The sequence below is a fragment of the Erinaceus europaeus genome, chromosome 7 (assembly GCF_950295315.1).
Source record: "Erinaceus europaeus chromosome 7, mEriEur2.1, whole genome shotgun sequence".
In the NCBI taxonomy this organism is placed as follows: Eukaryota; Metazoa; Chordata; class Mammalia; order Eulipotyphla; family Erinaceidae; genus Erinaceus; species Erinaceus europaeus.
In genome coordinates, this window is record NC_080168.1 from 38,716,497 (window position 1) to 38,739,338 (window position 22,842).

The following is a 22,842-nucleotide window of genomic DNA, read 5'->3' on the forward strand; positions in this document are numbered from 1 at the left end:
GCAGCAGTGACCTAGAAGCATTAAATAATCTTCAGTCACAAAGTAAAGGCAAAATATGCTATCTTAGTATATATATATATAATAAGACAGGGAACAAAGAGAAATATCCTAGAAAGTATGCCAGTAGGTGTTGAAGCTAGAGGATTTTTCTGTTTAGCCACTAATCTATGAGGATATTTTTTAGTTGAATCATTTGAAATTTTTATAGATCAATGAACAGTTAAACGGAAGCAACTTAAATGAGTTGACATCTAGAGTCATTCTGATTAATCAGTGTATTTTTCTTTCCTTGATTTTTCTAAACCAAAATGTCATTATTGGGCTTTTCAATGAGGAGTGATGTTTTCAGTGTTGTTTCATTTAAGCAAATTTCATAGGCCATGGTAACTAACACATTGGCAGCACCTCATCACTATTCTGTGTGAGCAGACATCACTGCTACTATATTTCCTTCAATAGAAGGTTTACATACAAAGCATTTTTTTTTTTTTGCTTTACACACAGTGCCTGGCACAATCACAGTGCTCGATAATATTTCTTGCTTTTGATAAATATTGATTAACTCAGCAAAGCACTGTGGCAGTAGAAAGTAATGGTGATAATCTAGGTGGGCTGAGTTGTCAGATTTCCCTATAAAGGTTAGTGATGCATACCCCACTCTGTTTTTAAAGGCCACCTGGACGTCGTGGCCTTGCTTATTAACCACGGGGCAGAAGTGACATGTAAGGATAAGAAGGGATACACCCCCTTGCATGCTGCAGCCTCCAATGGACAGATCAGTGTCGTCAAACATCTCCTGAATCTGGGGGTGGAGGTAAGCTGTGATTCCTGGGTCACCCCATGTGTGTATTTGTAGGTTTTCCATCATTATAAAATTAATCCTGTGGATATGTGAGGCTTCCTGTTGTTCTGAACTTGGATCTTGTTAGCATACTAATTCAAAAGAAGCAGTCACTTTTTTTCTTTCTTGCATCCTGTCTGAATCCACATGGGCAGAAGATGTTCACTGTGGGACATATTCTAAGCAGAAATCCAGAAACAGACTTTGTCTATCAATATAAATAAAGAGATCTTAAGATGTTATATAAAATTCATATGAAATAGGAATTTATTTGATTTTATTGGAGGGGGTAATGGTTTACAATATAGCCTTTATTTTTTCTTCTTTTTCTTTTTGCCTCCAGGGTTATCTCTGGTGCTCAGTGCCTGCACTATGAATCCACTGCTCCTGGAAGCCTTTTTTTAAAAAAAATTTTTAAAATTTTATTATATAGGATAGAGAGAAATTGAGAGGGGTGGGGGAAATAGGGAGGGAAAGAGAAAGATAACACCCACAGATCTGTTTCACCTCTTGTGAAATTTCCCCACTGCAGATGGGGAGCCAGGGGCTTGAACCTGGATCCTTGAACCTGGGTCCTTGTTCGGGTCCCTATGTGCACTTAACTGGGTGCACCACCACCTGGCCACCATATACTCTTTAACATGTTGAGTGCAGCTAGTCATTTCTGAAAGACTGGTGAGGGTTCCCATCTCACCTTTCAGATCTACCCTTCCAAATCATGGCTTGCAAATAAAAATGAATGAAGAGTCAATCCCCCACACCTCCATAAACCAGAGCTGAGCAGTGCTCTGGTAAAGAAAACAAGCAAAAATGAATGACAGGGACAGGTCGTAGGTGTGTGCAGTGCTGGGATGGAGAAGTCAATGTGACCCCATGAGCTTTCAGTTAGCAGGGAACAGCATTTATCTGGAGCATTTTGGCCCCTGGAGGAAAGGAAAGCCAAGTTGCAGTAGTGATGCCATCATGATGAAACCCAACAGTTAGGACAGGTCTGAGGAAGTAATAGGAAGCCTTAGCTAATTGTCAGGACTACTCCATGGATATGCTGCTGAAAACAACCTTGCAAAGTCTTAGGTAGCCGAACAAAACCCTGGGAAGCTTCTGAGTCCCACTTTGGAGTTTGGGGTTCATATCATCATCCTGTGCATTTGCTGCCCTTTTCTCTTCATGGTCACTGTTGAGTTCGGGTTCTTTTTCTGGCTCCTTGACTCAGTTTTCCATCTAGTAAGGCAACTTTGCTTCTTATCATGATCCCTTCCATACTTGGAACAACAACAACAACAAATCTCTCTATAAGTTGAAACCTCCAACTCTTTCTCCTTTCAGCCTTTATTTATCTATACCTCACAGTGACAAACTTTCCCAGAATGACCAGGCTTGGCAACAGCCAACTCTGAGCAATTTCATTGATGGATGGCTATTTTCTTTCTCCAATGCAAACATGAAGGGGTTTTGTTGAAGATGGAGTGAATCGGCTCCAGTGGTTTTCATTGCTTCCTGTTGGACTCTTTCACAGATTGATGAAATCAATGTTTATGGGAACACTGCGCTTCACCTGGCTTGCTACAATGGACAGGATGCTGTCGTTAATGAGCTGACTGATTATGGTGCTAATGTGAACCAGCCCAACAACAGTGGGTTCACCCCTTTGCACTTTGCTGCAGCTTCCACACATGGTGCTTTGTGTCTTGAACTGCTAGTAAACAACGGGGCAGATGTTAACATCCAGGTATGACATTCCTTGTCTCTCTGTGTTCAACATTTTTGCACTGATTCTTTGAGCAAAGTTAAATACTGTATATTATGTCATGTTTTAGTGAATTGTAACTCTGATTGTCTTGGCTATGACAGCCTAATCCTGCTATGGAAAATTTATTGGTTTTGCAGGAGTAGAAGACTCTTTAATTAGCAAATTTAATTAGCAACTAGTTTGGTGGTGGTAGGAGCATACTCCAAAATGAGATCTGATCTCTGCTCCCAAGGAATTTATAATATGGTAAAAAGATAATGAAAGTCAGTGTTGATGAATTGTAATCTAAGCAAGATAGCCCCAGAACTAGACACTAGATTTAGTAAGTCAAGTCTACCCAAGATCCTAAGTAGAGGTAAGATGAAGACTAATTCTTAGGAAACTAATTCTTAGGATCACTTGATGTTCTTTATTCTGTAAACCTGCTAACTCAACATGCCTGATAACAGGGGTAGGGAGGTGCCACTTTCTGGAATGCCTAGCTTACTCTCCCATTTATTGATTAATAATCCAGTACATTGTGTGCTGGTTTATGGAGCATTGTCTTCTCCAAAAAATAGAACTAGAAAGTATAATTACTTATTTCTAATAATTCATCTTATTTGTGCATGGTTAATTACAAATTTCATTTAAGAAATACTCCCCCACACACAGTAAAGCTGAACATCTATCCTCACCCTCCACCCAAAGATTTTTATTTTGGTGCCATACTCCAAACTCAATGAGATTCCGCTTTGAGTTTCCTTTTCTGTTCTTCTTTCTCAACTTCTGTTTATGAGTGGGATTATCTCATACTCATCTTGGTCTTTCTGACTTATCTCACAATTCCTTCTAGTTTCCAGGAGTGGGGAGGGACACAGACCTTTAGTGGTAGGAATGGTGTTAATATACACTCCTATTTCTTTTTCTTTTTAATATATAAAATGGAAACACTAACAAGATCACAGGATAAGAGGAGTATCTCCACACCATTCCCAACAAGAGGACTCACTATCCAACCCCCTCCCTTGATAGCTTCCATATTCTTTATCCCTCTGGGAGCACAGACCCAGGATCATTAGGGGTACAGAAGGTGGGAGGTCTGGCTTCTATAATTGCTTCCCTGCTAAGCATGAGTGTTGACAGGTCAATTCATACTCCCATCCTGTCTCTCTCTTTCCCTACTGGGGCAAGGCACCAGGGATGCAGGGCTCCAGGACACATTGGTGGGGTTGTGTGTCCAGGAAAGTCCAGTTGGCATCATGGTAGCATCTGGAACCTGGTGGTTGAAAGAAGAGTTAATATTTAACATATAAAGCCAAACAAATTGTTGACTAATCATGAACCTAAAGGCTGGAATATTGCAGATGAAGATTTGGGGTCTCCATTTTAGAGATAGCTAGTAGGTCTGTCTGTTTTAGGTATATTCCAAGAGAGCCCATGCCTCTACTAGTTTTTGCCTGAGCTTAACATCTAACATGCAGGCAACCTAAATTTTTTTCTGGGGAGATGGTGTCATGGTTGGAAAAAGTACTAGAAAGCTGCATCAGGGAAGAAAGTAGCTCCCAAATATGGGAAAAGTATATAAGTATTGTTAATTGTAAACTCCACCGGTTTGATCTGGGGCCCATATTCAGCACAGGAGCCTGTGTAATCTCTGCAACCCTGTAGGTCTGAGCTCACATTCTGTGGTCATGGCTAGGAACATTCCAGGCTGCGCTAATTTCGGGACCCATCTTCCTCAGGTGGTAGGTAGAGTATATTGTTCAACCTTTCTTTGGAGAATGGAACATTCCCTATCATTGTTGACCCACATTGAGGGCAAGGTCCTCTGGGAGTACACAAAGGGGTCCATTATCCTGTTCCTGATGCACCTGATGGAGGTGACTAGTGACAGTGGTGAGAGGGATCTGTTAGAGGTCTAGGCCCATCATTCTGTGTGGGAACCCCAGGACTCCCTGACTAGGGCCCTGGGTGTTGGGGTGGCCTGATAGTGACTAGAGTCATCATTAAGGTATGCCAGTCTCTTCCTACTATTTAGCTTTTGTAGTCCTTACTTTGTCTGACAAGGTTAGATTTGCAGTGATTGAGGGATGTGTAATAGAAGGTAGGTGAGGAGGGTATCTAGGTCTAAGTAGAAACTAATTCATTAGATACTTTAAGGTGTTCTTTTCTTGCGTGCTTCATTTTTTGACTTACTGCAAACTATTGTACATTTTTGGTTTAAGGTATATTTTCCCCTAACTTATGGATATATGTACATATGCCCTATCTCCTGGGCCCTGGTCTGTATCTAGGTTTTGGGGTTTTGTTAAGAAGTGTGCCACTCAAAATGGAGTTAAGGAGTCCTGTGAGAAAGGAAAGGTCTCACCAGAGTAATGAAGCTGAAGAGTTGACATTCCAAGCCTGACATCTCTGGACACAGTCCGAAGTGAAACATGCTGAGTTGGTACTGGTTGCATTGATTTGGTTGGGATAAGCAGACGTGGTATTAGTTGGCATGACTTGAGGGAAGCATGCTGTTAAGTGAGCCCCACCCTAGAGGTTTCAGGACTGGGAGATGTATGGGATTTATATAGGAAGGGGTTCCTGTTAGGGTTTAAGAAGGCAATAGATAGTTATCACTATAACCAAATTATTTGGCAATTACGTTAACTTTGAAAATCCCATTGTTAGGATTCGCTGTATCATAGAAGACCTCACCATAATTTATGACCTTTTATGCTCTTTACATATAGCTGTACTTTATAAAGTAATGCCACCAGTTGCTTCTATTCTCCCTTTTAGGGACAATATTTCAAAGAACAAGTCATTCTTAGAAATGTATTAACAGGGGGGCAGGTGGTGGCGCACCTGGTTGAGTGCACATGTTACAATGCGCAGGGACCCAGGTTCGAGCCCCCGGTCCCCCACTGCAGGGGGAAAGATTCACAAGTGGTGAAGCAGTGCTGCTGGTGTCTCTCTGTCTCTCACCCTCTCTATCCCTCCCTTTCTCGATTTCTGTCTGTCTCTAGCCAATAAATAAAGATAATTTAAAAAAAATTTAAAAAAATGTATTAATTTGATCCCACTGTTAAAACTCAATCTGATTTCTAATTTGAAGTCTTAAGTGCTTAGACTGAAGGAACATATGCTCAGAGCTATGCATCAAAAAGTTTGAGACTTTTGATCCATTTTTTCCATCTCATATTAAATAGTTGTTTGTGAAATTGTAAGTTAGTAGGAGTGTATATTAACACCATTCCCACCACCAAAGGTCTGTGTCCCTCCCCCCTTCCCCATAGCCTCCACACAGTTAAGCTGAACATCTACCCTCCCCCTCCCCACAGAGATTTTTTACTTTTGATGCCTTACTCCTAACTCAGTCAGATCCTGCTTTGAGTTTCCCTTTCTGTTCTTCTTTCTCAACTTCTGTTTGTGAGTGAGATCTTTGTCTTTCTGACTTATCTCACTTAACATAATTCCTTCTTACTCCATCCAAGATGAGTCAGAGATGGTGGGTTCATTATTCTCAATAGCTGTGAAGTATTCTATTGTGTATATATACCACAGCTCCCTCAGCCTGTTGCTGAGCACCTGGTGCTTCCAGGTTTTGGCTATTACGAATTGTGCTGCTATGAACATAGGTGTACACACATCTTTTTGGTTGGGTGTTATGGAGTCCTTAGGATACATCCCTAGGAGAGAGATTACTGGGTCATATGGGAGGTCTGTTTCTAGCCTTGTAAGGGTTCTCCAGACTGCTATTCACAGAGGTTGGACCACTTTACATTCCCACCAGCAGTGCAGGAGGGTTCCTTTGTCCCCACAGCCTCTCCAGCATTTGTTGCTGCTGTCATTTTTGATGTATGACATTCTCACAGGGGTGAGGTGGCATTTCAATATTGTCTTTTTTTGCATTTCTCTGACAATCAGTGACCTGGAGCAATATGTTTGTTAACCTTCTTCCCTTCCAATCTGTATTCCTTTGATTACTTTCTCTTGCCTGATTTCTATGGCAATAACTTCTAATACTATGTTGAAAAGTAATGGTGAAAATGGAAAGCCCTGTATAGTCCCTGATCTGAGGGGGAATGCTTTTAGCTTCTGCCCATTGAGTATGATATTGGCTGTTGGTTTGCTATATATATATGGACTCCACTATCTTGAGGAATTTTCCATCCATTCTCATTTTTTGTAGTGTTTTGCGCATAAATGTGTGTTGGATTTTTTAGGATTCTGAGTCTCAGTCTGAATAAGCTAAGTTCTAATTTGTAAAAGACCAAATAAAAAATATTATCCTGGGGCTGGGTGGTGGTACCTCTGGTTGAGCGCACATGTTATAATGCACAAGGACCCAGGTTCCAGCTCCCAATCCCCCACTGCAGGGGGAAAGCTTTGCAAATGGTGAAGAAGTGTTGCATGTGTCTCTCTGTCTCTCTTCCTCTATCATCTCCTTCCCTCTTGATTTCTGGCTGTCTCTATCCAAATAAAAAGATAATACATTTTTTAAAGTATTATCCTTCTGACTATCCTCAGTTTTCTATGACTTTTTGAAATGAGTTCCCTTTACATCCACACCATATTAACAAAGCTGCCCCAATTGCCTGTTAACATACTCTTGACCTTTCTGTTTCTAGGGCCCTTACCTTTGTCACACACACCTCCTTTGTAATTTGCCTTACTTTGGTCATACTTGTTTCTTGATTCTTTACCAAAGGCACACACACTCAAAAGGAGAAGAGGGCATGGTGTTTGATATCCCTGAAACAGAACCAGTTTTGTAACTATTCCCCCTCAGAAACCAATTATTTCTGCTTGAATTTTGGCTGCAATTGTTACTTCTTGGTAAAACCTTTCATCTCTTCTCTGGACATGGAAAAGTGCTTAGTCAAATATTTGTAAGGTGTTATATAAACAATAACAGGTTTTAAGCCATATATATATATGTGTATATATAAATATATACACATATATATATATATCATGAAGTGCTAATTAGTTCTGTTTTTACATTAAATTTAGGAGTAAATATTGGAGGACAGTTTAAGGAAATAGCACCACCTAGGGACGTTGTGTTAGCTCTACAATTTTTTATTTTCCTTTTTCAACAGACTTGGACTGTCATGACTTTTGTATTGGCGGGAGGGTTTTGAATTCCTTGTTAGTACTCAGGCTTTTCAGTTCTTTGAATTTGCCTATAGTTCTAATAACCATACCCAGGCTCTGGAAGCAGATAGTTGGGAGGAGCTCTCTTGCACTGTATGTTCATGGTCAGTGACGGCAGTGTTGATTCTCCTGACTGCCTTTTCTTTTAAAAGTATTTCAGTAAAGTTTCAAGCTTACTGTCTTCCTTTCTTAATACTTTTTATTTAAGTATTTATTTATTTACTAATTTTGAGAGAGGGTAGAAAAGAAAAGCAAGAGAGTAGAGTTATAGAGTTGAATAGTAATTCAACTCTGGCTTATGGTGGCTCAGGGGACTGAACTTGCAACCTTTAGGCTTTAGGCATGCAAGCTGGTGTTCTAAGAGATTGTCTTCAACAAAATAATGGATTTCTCTCCAGTCATCCACAATTTCTTTCATTTATTTGTTTTTATTAGTTATTTAATAATTATTAACAAGACCGTAGGATAAGAGGGGTAATAATTACATACAATTTCCACCACCAGAGTTCCATGTCCCATCTCCTCCATTGGAAAATTCCCTGTTCTTTATCCCTCTGGGAATATGGACCAGAGATCTTTATGTGGTGCAGAAGGGTGGGAGGTCTTGTTTCTGAATTACAGCTTCTCCGCTGAGTATGGATGTTGGCAGGTAGATCCACACTCCCAGCCTGTTTCTATCTTTCCATTGTGGGGCAGGGTTCTGGGGAGGTGAGTTTTCAGAACACATTGGTGAGGTTGTCTGGCCAGGGAAGTCAGGCTGGCATTATGGTAGCATCTGCAGTTTGGTGGCTGAAAAGAAGTGAGATATAAAGCAGAAGAAATGGTTTAATAATCAGGAACCTAAAAGTCAGAATAGAGCAGATGGAACTAAGGGTCTTCATGTGGGAAGAAGGTAGGAAGTTTATTTTAAGTATATTCCAAGGGGCCCATGACTTCACTAATATTTGCATGAGCCTAACAGCTAACATGCAAGTGGGCTAAAAGTACTGTTTGGGAAGATGGTGTCAGGGTTGGGAGTAGGACTAGAAAGCTGCATCAGGGAAGAGAGTGGCTCCCAAATATGGGAAAAGTATATAAATACCATTAACTATAAACTCCATGTTTCTGATGTAGGGCTTATATAGAGAATATATTTGTCACAGAAGCTTATGTAACCTCTGCATTCCTCCATGGTCACAGCTGGGAACATCTAGGCTGCACTCATTTCAGGACCCGTCTTCCTCAAATGGCAGAGTAGGATGACCCAGCCTCCCTTCAGAGAGTGGGGCAGTCCCTGCCATTTCTGCCAGGGTCCTGGAGAGGCCCACAAAAGGGTTTATGGTGCTGTTGGAGATTGCGGGGGGGGGGGGGGGGGGGGGCGGGGGGGCCTGCCTCTTCCCAGGCACTTACTCTCTGGGTTGGAGAGAACACAACCAGAGCCAGCCTGGGATGCTATTCACTCAGCGACGGGAGGGAGATGACTCAGGAACCAAACATGTGGCACGAGGCAATGCAATTCTTTATTGATCAGAGAGCCAAGGCTTTTAAAAGGCAGACCCGGAACTGGCAAGTCGGAAACGGAAATGGTTAGGAAAGGAATGAAGAAAGGCAAAAGGGGCTGGGAAGGTAGAAACTTCCTTAGCAAATGTTGCAAGGGTTTTAACTGGTAAAATTAATACTACCCTGCAGGCAGGGAGGGTCTTGATGGTAGAAAGAAGATAGATCAGAGGAATGGAATGGGTGGGGATCTTTCAGGCAAAACAATGATTATGTAGATAGGCCATAGTATCAGGAATGCAAGGTGCTTTATGAGCCCTGCCAAGCTCAACCACATCTGCACAATTTCCCGACAGGAGATGACCAGTGGTGGTGGAGAGAGGGATCTGTCAGAAGTCTAGGTTCATCATGTCTATATGGGAATCAAAGGGTTCCCCGACTAGAGCCCCAGATGACCTCAGTAATTTCTGAGTCAGGTTCTTATTACATAAAATGGAGTCGAGATCTGATTATTTTTTCTATCTACTTAAGCATTTTTCACTAGTGATTTTTTTTAAGGCAAGAAGCAGTTGATATTTGATTCACTCTTCTCTTGGCATATACTGCATAATCCCTTTTTCCTAAAACAAACAGCAACAACAAACTTATAGGATATGATAAAGAATCATTCTGTTATACCCGGGGGGACAGCTCACCCTGTAGAGTGAACATGTTTTCCTGTGTGAAGACCTTAGCCTGAGCTCATAGCACATGTGAGCACATCTTGCAGTGCAAGTGTTGCTATGTCTCTCATGATCTCTCTCTTATCTTATGTCTGGGAAAAAAAAGTAGCTACCAGGATTGGAGGAATCACGTGGGTACAAAAGCCTCAGGGAACACTGGTGGCCAGAAAAAAATTAAAATTTCTTCTGCTAAAACTTTGTGGTTGTATAAGTTACTCTAGTTCATAGTTTCTAATATTTCTTTGTTCTGCTGTGCAAGTTTTAAGTGGGGATCTACTTACTACACTCTTGACTCATTAGCTCTGCCACAAGTTTTTTTTCTTGTTTTGTTTTGTTTTTGGTATAAAATTGGTATTTTATTGCCTTAACTTAGAGACAGGAAAAATACACAGAAAATTACTATCTGTGAGGATGGCTCCCTGCACTCACATACCTCCAGTAACTTTCTCCCCTTGCTGCTCCAGCCCTCATGTGTCCTCAGCTCAGTTCAGCTTAGCTCCAAACTCCCAGTTCCAACAGCATCTCCTTCTCCCCTTCCCAACCATGCTGCTGATGCTGCTGCTGCTTCTTGCCAGAACTCATAGTTCTAACAAGAACTCCAGGTTTAGATGTAGGCAGCTCTTGGTTCACACTGAAAAAAATTACTAAAATGTTTTCCACTTGAAGTTTCTAAGAGATAGTCACTTAAAATACTAAATTTCCTTCTCCTCTTCATTCTTTAAATAATACTGGAATGAAAGAATGCATTATCTATATTTGGGATATTTTCATTCTAAAGTAACAGTATTTTCATCTGAGTGTTACTGTTTTTTATTTTATTATATTTTGCTGAAGTAATATTAGTTTGGAAAACTATATTTTAGTTTAGTGTAGTTTAATTTTCTTCAAAGTGGGTGTTGATACACCACAAGGACCACCTAGGTGTCACTCTCCCTCTGTAGCCACCCATAAGCCCCTTGGCCTTGCTCCCCTGTTCTCAACCCTCTACTCCAAACAATGCAGAGGGAACTCTGGAAAAGATTATTTCTTAATCTAATGCACATGACTCTGGTATTTGGTAAATAATAATCAATATGTAGATTCTCTATAATTTCTTTATGTTGGCTTGATCTGTGTCAAGAACTCCCATCTTTTATATCTTGGATGATAAAAAAAAGTATAAATCCAGCACATGTCATTTGAAGACAATTCACTGAAGTTTCACACCTTAATCATTTGATTTCTAGTGAGTTAAGTGAAGCAAGAAGTCTCTTTTTAGGACTAAGTATAATTTTTCTGTGGAATTAGAATGTAGAGAGTAGAAGAGTTTCAGATCAGATTTGACAGTGACAGTAATTTATGGCAGCCTAGTCAGTCAACTTCAGGTAGGAAAGAGCCAAGCAAGTTAACATGCCATTTGTCCTTTTTATGTAACACACAAAAAATTTTAGGGGAAAAAAAACACTTGGAGAAATACTTCTTTCATCAGTAGACTGCAAAAGAAGAGCAAACATTTTTGGTCGTGGTTGCTTGTTTAAAGCAGGGTGGTTAAAAATTGTCAATATAATTAGACATTTCATGTTTCTTCCCTAAAATGAACTTCCCTAATCTGTTTTAAAATGTGATGTTATACAGTAACTTGATGTCAGATGTATCTTTTGTTTTCAAAATTGTCTCCTACCTCTTGTAACTTTTTATAATACTTAAGTTTGTTTAAATAAAACTATTATAATTAGACTCTTATATCCTGTTAATCACAAATAAAAAATGGAAACACTATTACTGGGAGCAAAAATATAGCTTACTGAGTAGGATGTGTGAGTGTGAGGCCCTGACACTACAAAACAAAGAAACAAACAAAAAATTAAGTTGACATTTTCAGGATATTGACCACGTTCACTGGGATGTTTCAGAATGATGTCACTGACCCATTACTTCTTTCTCCCTCACTTTTCTTTTAGAGTAAAGATGGCAAAAGTCCACTGCACATGACAGCTGTCCATGGCAGGTTCACACGGTCACAAACCCTCATTCAGAATGGTAAGAGAAATTCTTCCATGATCTCATTATTTGAATAGTTTTCTGGTCTGACTGAATTGACAGTCAATCATCGAAACGTGGAAGATGATCCTTTGCCCTAGATTTTACTGAACTTGGGTTTCCATAGTCCTTTGAGATACTTTTCTCAAGGTTCTTTGTCAATTAAGCAGTGAGAACATGAAGTCGCCAAAGTTTATTACTTAATTCCCAGAGTTTTGAAGCTGAAAATTATATGCTCAAGATCCTGCCCTTTCTCTGTGAAACTAATAGAAATAAGTAGCTTACAATTTCTTTTTTTAAAAAAATAAGTTTATTTATTTATTACTGGATAGAGTCAGAAATTGAGAGGGGAGGGGAGAGGTAGAGAGGGAGAGAGACACCTGCAGCCCTGCTTCACCACTCATGAAGCTTTTCCCCTGCAGGTGAGAACCAGGGGCTTGACCTCTGGTCTTTGAATACTGTAATTTATGTGCGCCACCACCTGGCCCCCTTAGCTTACAGTCTCTAGCAGCAAACCTGAATTATTTTTAAATCAACCTTAGTTACCTAAGTTAACACTAGCTATGTTACCCGGGCGAAGGGTAGGAAGAATGAGGTGACTCAGAGGAAAAGCAGGTAAGTGTGAGACATAAGGGTCACAGAATCACACACTTGATAGGTTGAAAAGGCACATAGTTGGGGGTTGGGAGGTAGTGCAGCGGGTTAAGTGCACATGGCATGAAGCGCAAGGACTGGTTGTTGAAATTTTAACTTAAAAGTGTTAATTAGGGCTTCAGTGCTTAAGGATTCACAGCAGGGAGCTGAGAACAGGTTTAAACAATTTTTTTAGGGTGAAACGGATAAAAGGCAAAATAAACAATTATCAGCAGGGGTTAAGAGTACACTGGGTCCATTCTTCTTCTAGCATTTGCCACTGGGTCCATAAAATCTGAGTACAGTTATCAAAAGATTAGTCCCATAAGATAAACAATTATCAGCTGAGATAAAGGTTGCTTAGTGCTGGAGGAGTTTTAAAGAGTTTATCAGCTAGCAGAATCACAGGTGTTCAGTTCCCAGAAGAAGTAGTCATGACGGATACCTGGAGCACCTCTGCCAAGATGCTTCTGACCAGGAGAAGCAGCAGCTGTCCAAAAGAGAGTGGCCTGCTCCAAGTCTGTGCCTTTTATACATTCCCTTCTCCATGTGTTCCACCTCAGGCTGATGTCATTCATATGTTAATAGTCCCAAACTCCTGTCCTGGCTCCCCACCTGCAGGGGGGTCGATTCACAAGTGGTGAAGCAGGTCTGCAGGTGTCTTTCTTTCTCTCCCCTCTCTGTCTTCCCCTCCTCTCTCGATTTCTTTCTGTCTGATCCAACAACAACAACAACAGCTATAACAACAATAACAACAACAAGGGCAACAAAATCGGGAAAATGGCCTCCAGGAGCAGTGGATTTGTAGTGCAAGCACTGAGCCCCAGCAATAACCTTGGGGGCAAAAAAAAAAAAAGCCATTCTTGAAGTCTTGAAGCATTGGGTTGTCTGTGTAGCCAAAGTAGTAGGGAGTGTTACTTCACATCATGATCACATTATTGCTGGTGGGTCAGGATCAGCATCTTTAAGTGAATTAACCTTGATAATTCAACCAGTTATCTTAGCAAATCTTGGAGACAATGCAATGAAATAAAAAAAAACCACACCAAAAAACAAGTTTAATCTAGATTTTGTCAGTTCATCAATTCCTAAACAAGCTTTAGTTGACCCACATTTCTAAAAATTCTAATACTTGTCAACTCTCTTGACCATATATATATGTGTGTGTGTGTGTGTGTTCTGTAGATGAATTATATAGCATGTTGAAGTGTTTAAATTTGAATTCTATTTAAGACTCACTAATATTTGGACAATGTTTATCCCAGAAGAAGGATGATTTGGGAGCTGGAGAGATAGCATAATAGTTATGCAAAAGACTTTCATTGCTGAGGCCCCCAGGTTCAATCCCCAGCACCACCATAAGTCAGAGCTGAGCAGTGTTCTGGTCTTTCTCTCTGTAGCTCTCTCTCTCTCTCTTAAAATAAAATATTAAAAGAGTATGATTTGGAAACTCTTGACTATGATTTGGAGTTAGAAAGTGTCCAAGACAAAAGCTTTTCGTAGGTCTGAGATCCCACTCCCCCACATATCCCTAGACCAATGTCTGTGAGTAGACCTTTCAGTCCGACCACTAAGTTTAAAGATGATGTATGAATCCCGGATCCCAGATCTTCCTGAGATACCCATAGAGAACACCATAGCACTGCTCTGCCATTCATGGGGCTACCCAATGCTACTTGCAGTGCTTCCATGTGCTATGGGGCTTGAACCAAGAGCCTTATACCTGGAAGACAGATGCTCTACCAGGTAAGCTGTCTCCTGGCCCTCTATATTTTCAACAGCAAAAAAAAAAAAAAAGTTCAGTCAGAAATGTTATTTAAAACAAATGCATATTATCTTGCTATGCTGAGCTAAGCCATTCATGTATTTGCATTTCTCATGATTTGGTATTATGGCACATATATAAAACTAAATATAGCATTGGTCATAATGGCATATGCTATTTTTGAAATAAAAACTTGTTCTAGTTTAATATAAATTTTAAGATATGAGAGAAATTCATAGAATATTTTGTAAACAAATCCTTTTGTTTTTTATTAGTAATTTAATAATGATTAACAAGAATATAGGATAAAAGGGCTAACAATTCTATATAATTCCCACCACCAAAGTTCTAGGTCTCATCCCATTGGAAGGTTCCCTATTCTTTTTGTTTGTTTGGTTTTTTTTTTGGAAAAAAAGGAAACACTGATAAGATTATAGGACAAGAAGGGTACAACTCCACACAGTTCCCACCACCAGAACTCCGTATCCCATCCCATCCCTTGATAGCTTTCTTATTCTTTAACACTCTGGGAGTATGGACCCAAGGTCATTATGGGATGCAGTAAGTAAAAGGTCTGGCTTATGTAATTGCTTCCCCATTGAACATGGGTGTTGACAGGTCTATCCACACTCCCAGCCTGTCTCTCTCTTTCCCTAGTGGGGCGGGGTTCTGAGGAATCAGAGCTCCAGGACACATTGGTGGGGTTGTCTGTCCAGGGAAGTCTGATTGGCATCATGCTAGCTTCTGGAACCTGGTGGCTGAAAAGAGAGTTAACATATAAAGCAAAACAAATGGTTAGTCAATCATGGACCTAAAGCATGGAATAGTTCCAATGAAGAGTTGGGGGGGTCTCCATTTTGCAGATAGCTAGTAGGCATATTTTAGTTATATTCCAAAGGGCCTGTGGCTATACTAGTGTTTTCTCCTCCTCCTCCTCCTTCTCTCTCTCTCTCTCTCTCTCTCTCTCTCTCTCTCTCCCCTGAGCCTGACATCTGATATGCAGGTGGATCCAAGTTATTGCCTGGGGAGATGATGTCATGGCTGGAAAAATGACCAGAAAGCTGGATTAGGGAAGAGAGTAGCTCCCAAATATGGGAAAGGTGTATAAATATTGTTGACTGTGAACCTCATCAATTTGATGTGATCTGGGCCCATATTCAGCTTAGCAGCCTATGTGACCCTGTAGATCTGACCTCACATTCTGTTCCAAGGAATGTTCCAAGCTGCCCCAATATCAGGACCAATCTTCCTCAAGTGTGGCATAGAATATGTTGTCCAGCCTTCCTTCAGAGGATGGAAAATTCTCTACCGTTGTTGATCCAAGTTGAGGGCAAGGTCCTATGGGGGCCCATAAAGGGGTCTGTTTTGTTGTTCCTGATAGAGATGACTGGTAATAATGGGGAGAGGGATTTATTTGTGGTCTAGGCCCATCTTATCTTTTTGGGAATCTCAGGACTCCCTGAATAGGGCCCCATCTGATGGAGTGGCCTGATAGTGACTAAAGAGTTATCATTAAAGTATACCAGTCTCTTGCCCTTATTCAGCTTTTGCAGTCCTTGATTTGATAAGGTTAGCTTTGGAGTGAGTGAGGGAAGTATATAGTAAGTAGGTGAGGAGTGTATCTAAATCTAAGTAGCCACTATTTCATTATGAACTTTATACTGACTCACTGCACACTATTGTGCACTTTTGCTTTCAGGTATATATATTTTGCCCTAATTTATGGATACATGTGAACATATGCCCTATATCATGGGACCTGGTCTATATCTAGGTTTTGGGGCCTTGTTAGGAAATGAACCACATGAAATGGAATTAGAGAATACTATGAAATGAAAGGTCTCACCTGAGTAATGAGGGTGAAGGGTTGACATTCCACATCTGATGTATCTGTACACAGTCTGAAGTGCAGCATGCTGAAGTGGTACTCATTGTGTTGATTAGGTTGGGATCAGCAGAGGAAATATCATTTGGTACGAATTGAGAGAAGCATGCAGGAACATGAGCCCCACTCTAGAGGTTCCAGGACTGGGGAAATGTAGCCTCTATAGAGGAAGTGGGAGGTTCCTGCTGTCTTAGGGTTTAAGAAGGCAATAGATAGTTATTGCTATAATCATATTATTTGGCAATTGGGTTAACTTTGAAAAATCCCTTTGTTAGGATTTTCTGTATCATACACAACATCACCATAATTTATGCCCTTTGACATTATTTGTATATAGCTGTGCCATTGGTTGCTTCTGTTCTCCCTGGTCTAAGCTTTTAAGAGAGTCAACATATCAAAGACTCAGCCTATGATCTGTACATTAAAAAGTTTGAGACATTCAATCAATATTTCCCCTCTCATATTAATTAAATAGTGATTTATATGACTATAAATTAATAGAAATGTGCATAAACACCATTCCCACTACCAAAAGACTGAAAGACTGTGTTCCATCCCATCCTCCCTCTCCCTCCCCCCCCATGAAGCCGAACATCCACCCTCACCCTCAACACAGGGTTTTTACTTTGGTGCCCTACTCCAAAGATTCTCTATTATTTATCCCTTTTGAGTATGGACCAAAGATCTTTATTGGGTACAGAAGGTAGGAGGCCTGGTTTCTGTAATTGCTTCTCTGCTGAGCATGGCCTTTGGTAGGCGGATCCACACCCCGAGCCATTTCTGTCTTTCTTTAGTGGGGCAAGGCTCTGGAGAGGTAGGGTTCCAGGACACATTGGTGAGGTTGTGTGCCCAGTGAAGTCAGATTGGCATCATTGTAGCATCTGCAACTTAGTGGCTGAAAAAGCATTAAGGTATAAAGCAGAACAAATTGTTTAATAATCAGGACTGTAAAGGTAAGACTATGGCAGATGAGATTTGGGGTCTCTATTTTGGAAATGTAGGTCCATTTCAGGTATATTCCAAGTGGCCCATGACTTTACTAAGTTTTGACTGAGCCCTATAGCTAACATGAAGGTGGACCAAAGGTATTGTCTGGGGAGATGATGTCAGAGTTGAGAATAGGACTAGAAAGCTGTATCAGGGAAGAGAGTAGCTCCCAAATATGAAAAAAGTATATAAATATTGTTAACTGTAAACCCCATTGACTTGACCTCTAACAAAGCCCTCTCTCCACTGTCACTGGTCATCTCCATCAGGAACAACACAGTAGACCTTCTTGTGGGCCTCTATAGGACCCTGCCCTCAATGTGGGTCAATGTTGGTAGGGACTGCCCATTCTCTGAAGGGAGGCTGGGTCAACATACACTGCCACTCAAGGAAGAAGGTTCTGCAATGAGTGCAGCCTAGAATGTTCCTAGCTGTGACCACAGAATATGAGCTCAGACCTACAGGGATGCAGAGGCTATACAGGTTCCTATGCTGAATATGGGCCCCAGATCAACCTGATAGACTTCACAGTTATCTCTTTATTTTTAAGGACTTTTAATATTTGGGAGAGTATCAGTAAAATATTACAAAACATTTCCACTGTATTTTTTTGATATTAATTTATCACTGCATCAATTTTATTTGCATATGTAAAGAAAACCATTATACTTGCAATTAAGAATCTAAATACAATAAAAGTCTGATAAACTGCATATTTTTTTTCTTTATGGGGGATTAATAGTTTATAGTCAACAGTAAAAAGTACGGTAGTTGGTGCATGTGTAACAGTGCTCAGTTTTCCACATAACAATTCAACCCCCTCTAGGCCCTCCTTTGCCATCATGGTCTAGGACCTGAACCCTTCCCCCAACCCCAGAGTCTTACTTTGGTGACATACACCAAACCCAGTTCAAGTTCTGCTTTGTGTTTCTTATTTCTCAACTATTATTATTATTGATTTAATAGTGGTCAATAGGACTGTAGGATAAGAGGAGTACAATTCATATGATTCTCACCACCAGAGTGCCCCTAAATTGGAAGGTTCCTTATTTTTTATCCCTCTAGGGGTGCAGAAGGTGGGAGGTCTGGCTTCTGTAATTGCTTCTTCACTGGACATGGGCATTAACAGATCTATTCAACCCCCCAGCCTATCTCTACCCTTCCCTAGTGGGGCAGGACCCTGGAGAGGTGGGGTTCTCAGACACATTGGTGAGGTCATCTGCCCAGGAAAGGCAGATTGAAACTGCATAATTATTTTTCAGGATAAAAATACTAAAAGGAGAAGGCCGGGCGGTAGCATAGCACATGGACCAAAACACAAGGACTGGTGTAAGGATCCAGGTTCAAGCCCCTGGCTCTCCACCTGCGGGGGGGGGGGGGTCACTTCACAAGTGACTGTCACAAGTAGGTCTGCAGGTGTCTGTCTTTCTTTCACCCTCTCTGTCTTCTTGTCCTCTCTCAATTTCTCTCTGTCCTATTCAGCAACAATAACAATAGTAATAACAACAGTAATAAACAACAAGAACAACCAAAGGGAAAAAAATAGCCTCCAGGAGCAGTGGATTTACAGTGCAGGCACCAAGCCCCAGGGATAACCCTGGAGGCAAAAAAAAATTACTAAAAGCAAGTGGAAACCAGGAGAGAGATGTTTGCAGCATTTATTACTAACAAATCAATAATCTCCAAAATACTTGGAGTTCATGCACATCACTTCTGAAACACACAATCACACTGAGAAAGTAACAAGTTATGAATAAATATTTCATAAAAAGATTAATAAATGGTTCTTTAATGTATAAAAAATGTTGCAGAGCCAGAGAGATGTTCAGTGGTAGGAGACACGACTTGTAAACATGAGGTCCCAGGTTAGATCTAGCTCTGCATAATAATAAATGAATCTTTAAAAAAGAAAGGAAATGCAACTGAATACTACACTTAGATGCCTGTTCTCACCCATGTAATGTTAAATATTCAGAAGTTTGACAATATAGTGTGCAAGGGGCATTGTTATATACTCGCATATGTCATACCATAGCACCATTGAGTTCCATAAAATGGTTTGAACAGTCTTAGTTAATTTTACCTGTTGAATTAAAGACCTATGTAAACTTTTTACTATTATATATGATGGAGAGTTTGCTCATCAGTGTTACCACATTCATGAGACTCTGCATCTTCTGTGTCACATTAAAGAATTATAGGAAATTTAGAGGTCAGAGAAATAGCATTGTAGTTATGCACAAAGGACTTTAATGTCTGAGGCCTTGAGGTTCCAGTGCACAACTGCTTAGTACTTTAACGAGGGGCATATAGCAAGATCTAATAGAATTGCAGTACATTTACCCTTTGACCTCAGAATTTACCCTGAAGTTATTTCTAGCAAATATGAAACAACATACACATGAGGCTTTTCAGTCCATTGCTCCTGATAACAGCAAAGTGATATTTACAAACTAAATATTCATCTGTAGAATACTAGTATAACTGATTAGCTTATCCATATAAAAGAAAACAATAGGGGTTGGGTGGTGGTGCACCTGGTTGATCGCACATTACAATGTGCAAGGACCCAGGTTCGAGCCCCCAGTCCCCACCTGCAGGGGGAAAGCTTCACAAGTGGTGAAGCAGTGCTGCAGGTGTCTCTCTATCTCTCACTCTCTCTATCTCTTCCCCTCTCTATCTCTTCCCTTCCCTCTTGATTTCTGACTGTCTCTATCCAATAAAGAAATAAAGATAATAAAAAAACATTTAAAAAACTGAATCCCATATCTTAAAAAAAAATAAGTCTTTACAGTTTTGAGGAGATTCTCTGAAAAGTAACTGGTAGGAGTGAGTTTCTAGATACATTGTGAAATGAAAACCAAAAGCAAGGTGAAAAAGGGTCTCTGTGCTCATTTCTGCAGAGGAATGCAGGAAACAAACCAAAACTGAGATGATCACTACAGGCTGTGGTTGAGGAGGAAGTAGAAGGGATGGAAGTAAGACTGAGGCTTTTAAAAACACACTTTTGATTTTTGAAGCTTGCACATGGTTTATATTTTATTAAACTAAAATCAAAGTCCAGTAGAATACTGAAAACAGAATCAAATGGACCTAACTGTGTACAAAATTGATAGTTTAAACATACAGTGTAAGGAATTTAGATTACTTTAGAATAAAGCACTCCCTCTATAGGCTAACATCATTGTAGGAAAAAATTATTGAGAAATAGGGTATTCTCTGTCTTAAAGTACTTCACAAATTTTTTATTACAAAGAGGAACAGACTTTTCTTGCAATAGAGAGTCTGGCAATCATAGACATCTTTCAAGTATTAATCTTAAAATGATAATAACTGACATATAACATAGAATCTACTATTGTAACTATTTCATGTGTACATCTCAGTGATTGTAACCTATTTATACAACCCTTCCATCTTCTGACTCTATGTGCATTGCATGTAATTAAGTTAATAGGGTGACTTAATCTTGTGCATGTGATGAGGATACATAGTGGAACGTGCAAGTCAGATCTGAGGTATTCTTGCAGAAATGTTTAGCTTGAGTCTAAGTGAGGAAAAACTCAGACAGCTCCAGGCTGCAGAGGATCCTCCATAACTTCTGGCTTGTGATATGTAAAAATTAGAAGGGGTGGGGCAGCTAGTGGTGACACATTGGGTAGAATGTACATGCTACTGTGCTCAAGGACCCTGGTTCAAAGCCCCTGCTGAAGCTTCTTTTTTTTTTAATGATCTTTATTTATTTGTTGGATCTAGATAGCTTGAAATCAAGAGGGGAGAGGGTCATAGGGAGAGAGACAGAGAGACACCTGCAGCCCTGCTTCACTACTCGCAAAGTGTTCCCCTTGCAGGTGGGGACTGGGGCTCGAACCTGGGTCCTTGCATGCTATAACATGAGTGCTCAACTAGATGTGCCATCACCCAGTTCCTCCTCTCTCCCTTTCTATTTCCTCTTTCCCTCTTAACTTCTCTCTGTCTCTTTTAAGACAAAAAGAAGAAAAAGGCACCAGAAGAAAAGCAGACCTTTCAAAAATATTTCTCCCATTCAAGCGCTAACCAGGCCTGACCCTGCTTACCTTCAGAGATCAGATGAGATGGGGTGTGTTCGGGGCAGTATGGCTTAGACTCAGAAACATCTCTAATAGACTTTATTATACAGACTTACTCCTCCCGCTACTTCAGATGGAGACTTGTCCCCTTAAAAATCATTAAGATTTTTTATTAGAGGTTTAGTAATGATTAACAAGATTGTAAGTTGGTGTATTGCACCAAAGTAAAGGATTCAGGTGGGGGTGGAAGTGAGGGGGAGTGTTCAGGTCTTGGAACATGATGATGGAAGAGGACCTAGATGGATTTAAAGTGTTATGTGGAAAACTGAGAAATGTTACACATGTACCAGCTACTGTATTTTACTACTGATTGTAAACCATTAATCCACCCAATAAATAAATAAAAAAACAAGATAGAAAGATAACAGGGGTGTAATTTTATATGGTTCCCACCACCAGAATTCTGTGACTTATCTTCTCTACTATATCCCTCTGGGAGTATGGCCCATTTTTGGGGTACAGAGGTTGGGAGTTCTGGCTTCTATAATTGCTTCTCCCCAGACATAGGCTTGGCTGATGGATCCATACCCCCAACCTGTTTCTGTCTTTCCCTAGTGGGGTAGGGCTCTGGGGAGGTGGGGTTCCAGGACACATCTGTGAGGTTATCTGCCCAGGGAGGTCAGGATGATATCTGCAGCTTGGTAGCTGAAAGTTGGTAAGATATAAAGTAGGACAAATTGTTTAATAAACTGGAATCCAAAGGTAGAACTAGATCAGATGAAATTGGGGGTCTTCAGGTGGGAAGAAGGTAGGGAATCTAGTTATACTTGAGAGTAAAGATGTTCCCAGAGTAGAAACAAAATCAACATAAGCGATTAACACAGAAGGTGGTATCTACATTAGCCTGTGTTTTTAAACTCTTAAAATATCTCTTCCAGGAGGTGAAATTGACTGTGTGGATAAGGATGGCAATACTCCTCTCCATGTGGCTGCAAGATATGGTCATGAGCTTTTGATTAACACTTTAATAACCAGTGGAGCTGACACAGCCAAGTAGGTTTCTACAGAAATATGGTATGATAATTGCTACATGTGGGAATACTGCCAAAGGGATTCTGTCATGTGGTAGGTTTTCCAACTTATCCAAGTTAAGGTGGATCTGGACCATCATGCTAAAAATATTTAATATGAACTAAATTAAGTGACTTTCAGTGACAAATGCAAGGCAGGACCAACTCTGTTTTCTACTCGTTTTACAAAAAGACCTGGTCAGTGGTTTTAATGAAGAACTGTATTCTTAAAACTGCTTTCTAATATCCATCTGTTCTTTTCAATGTTTAGTGCTAGTTAAATAGGACATGTAAAGCATGATTGGGCATATTTAGAATTCATCAAGTTTAAGTGATGTGTGGCTATAAGACAATGAGTGAATCTGCTCTAGAGGAAACTAATTTCATTTTTCATTCCAACTCAGCACAACTTGTTTTTGGTTTTAGATTTTGTTTATCTCTGGGGCATTTAAATTTTTCAAATTAAAATAGCAAGGCAGAGAAAGAGACAGAGAGAAAGAAAAGTCTTCTTCAATGCA

The 22,842-nt window shown here is 40.2% G+C and overlaps 1 protein-coding gene across 10 annotated transcripts in view; it reads left to right on the forward strand.

The window, feature by feature from the left end:
- Positions 1-22,842, forward strand: part of ANKRD44 (ankyrin repeat domain 44) — a 416,898-nt gene that overhangs the window by 265,049 nt on the left and 129,007 nt on the right. For all 10 annotated transcript variants that reach the window (XR_009550679.1, XM_060194225.1, XM_060194230.1 and 7 more), the window contains exons 7-10: positions 672-814; positions 2,358-2,570; positions 11,857-11,935; positions 22,193-22,307. Coding sequence is in view for 9 of the 10 variants with exons in the window: in XM_060194225.1 (XP_060050208.1) it covers positions 672-814; positions 2,358-2,570; positions 11,857-11,935; positions 22,193-22,307 (550 nt within the window). In the remaining variant the exon portion in view is untranslated. The remainder of the gene's footprint in view (positions 1-671; positions 815-2,357; positions 2,571-11,856; positions 11,936-22,192; positions 22,308-22,842) is intronic.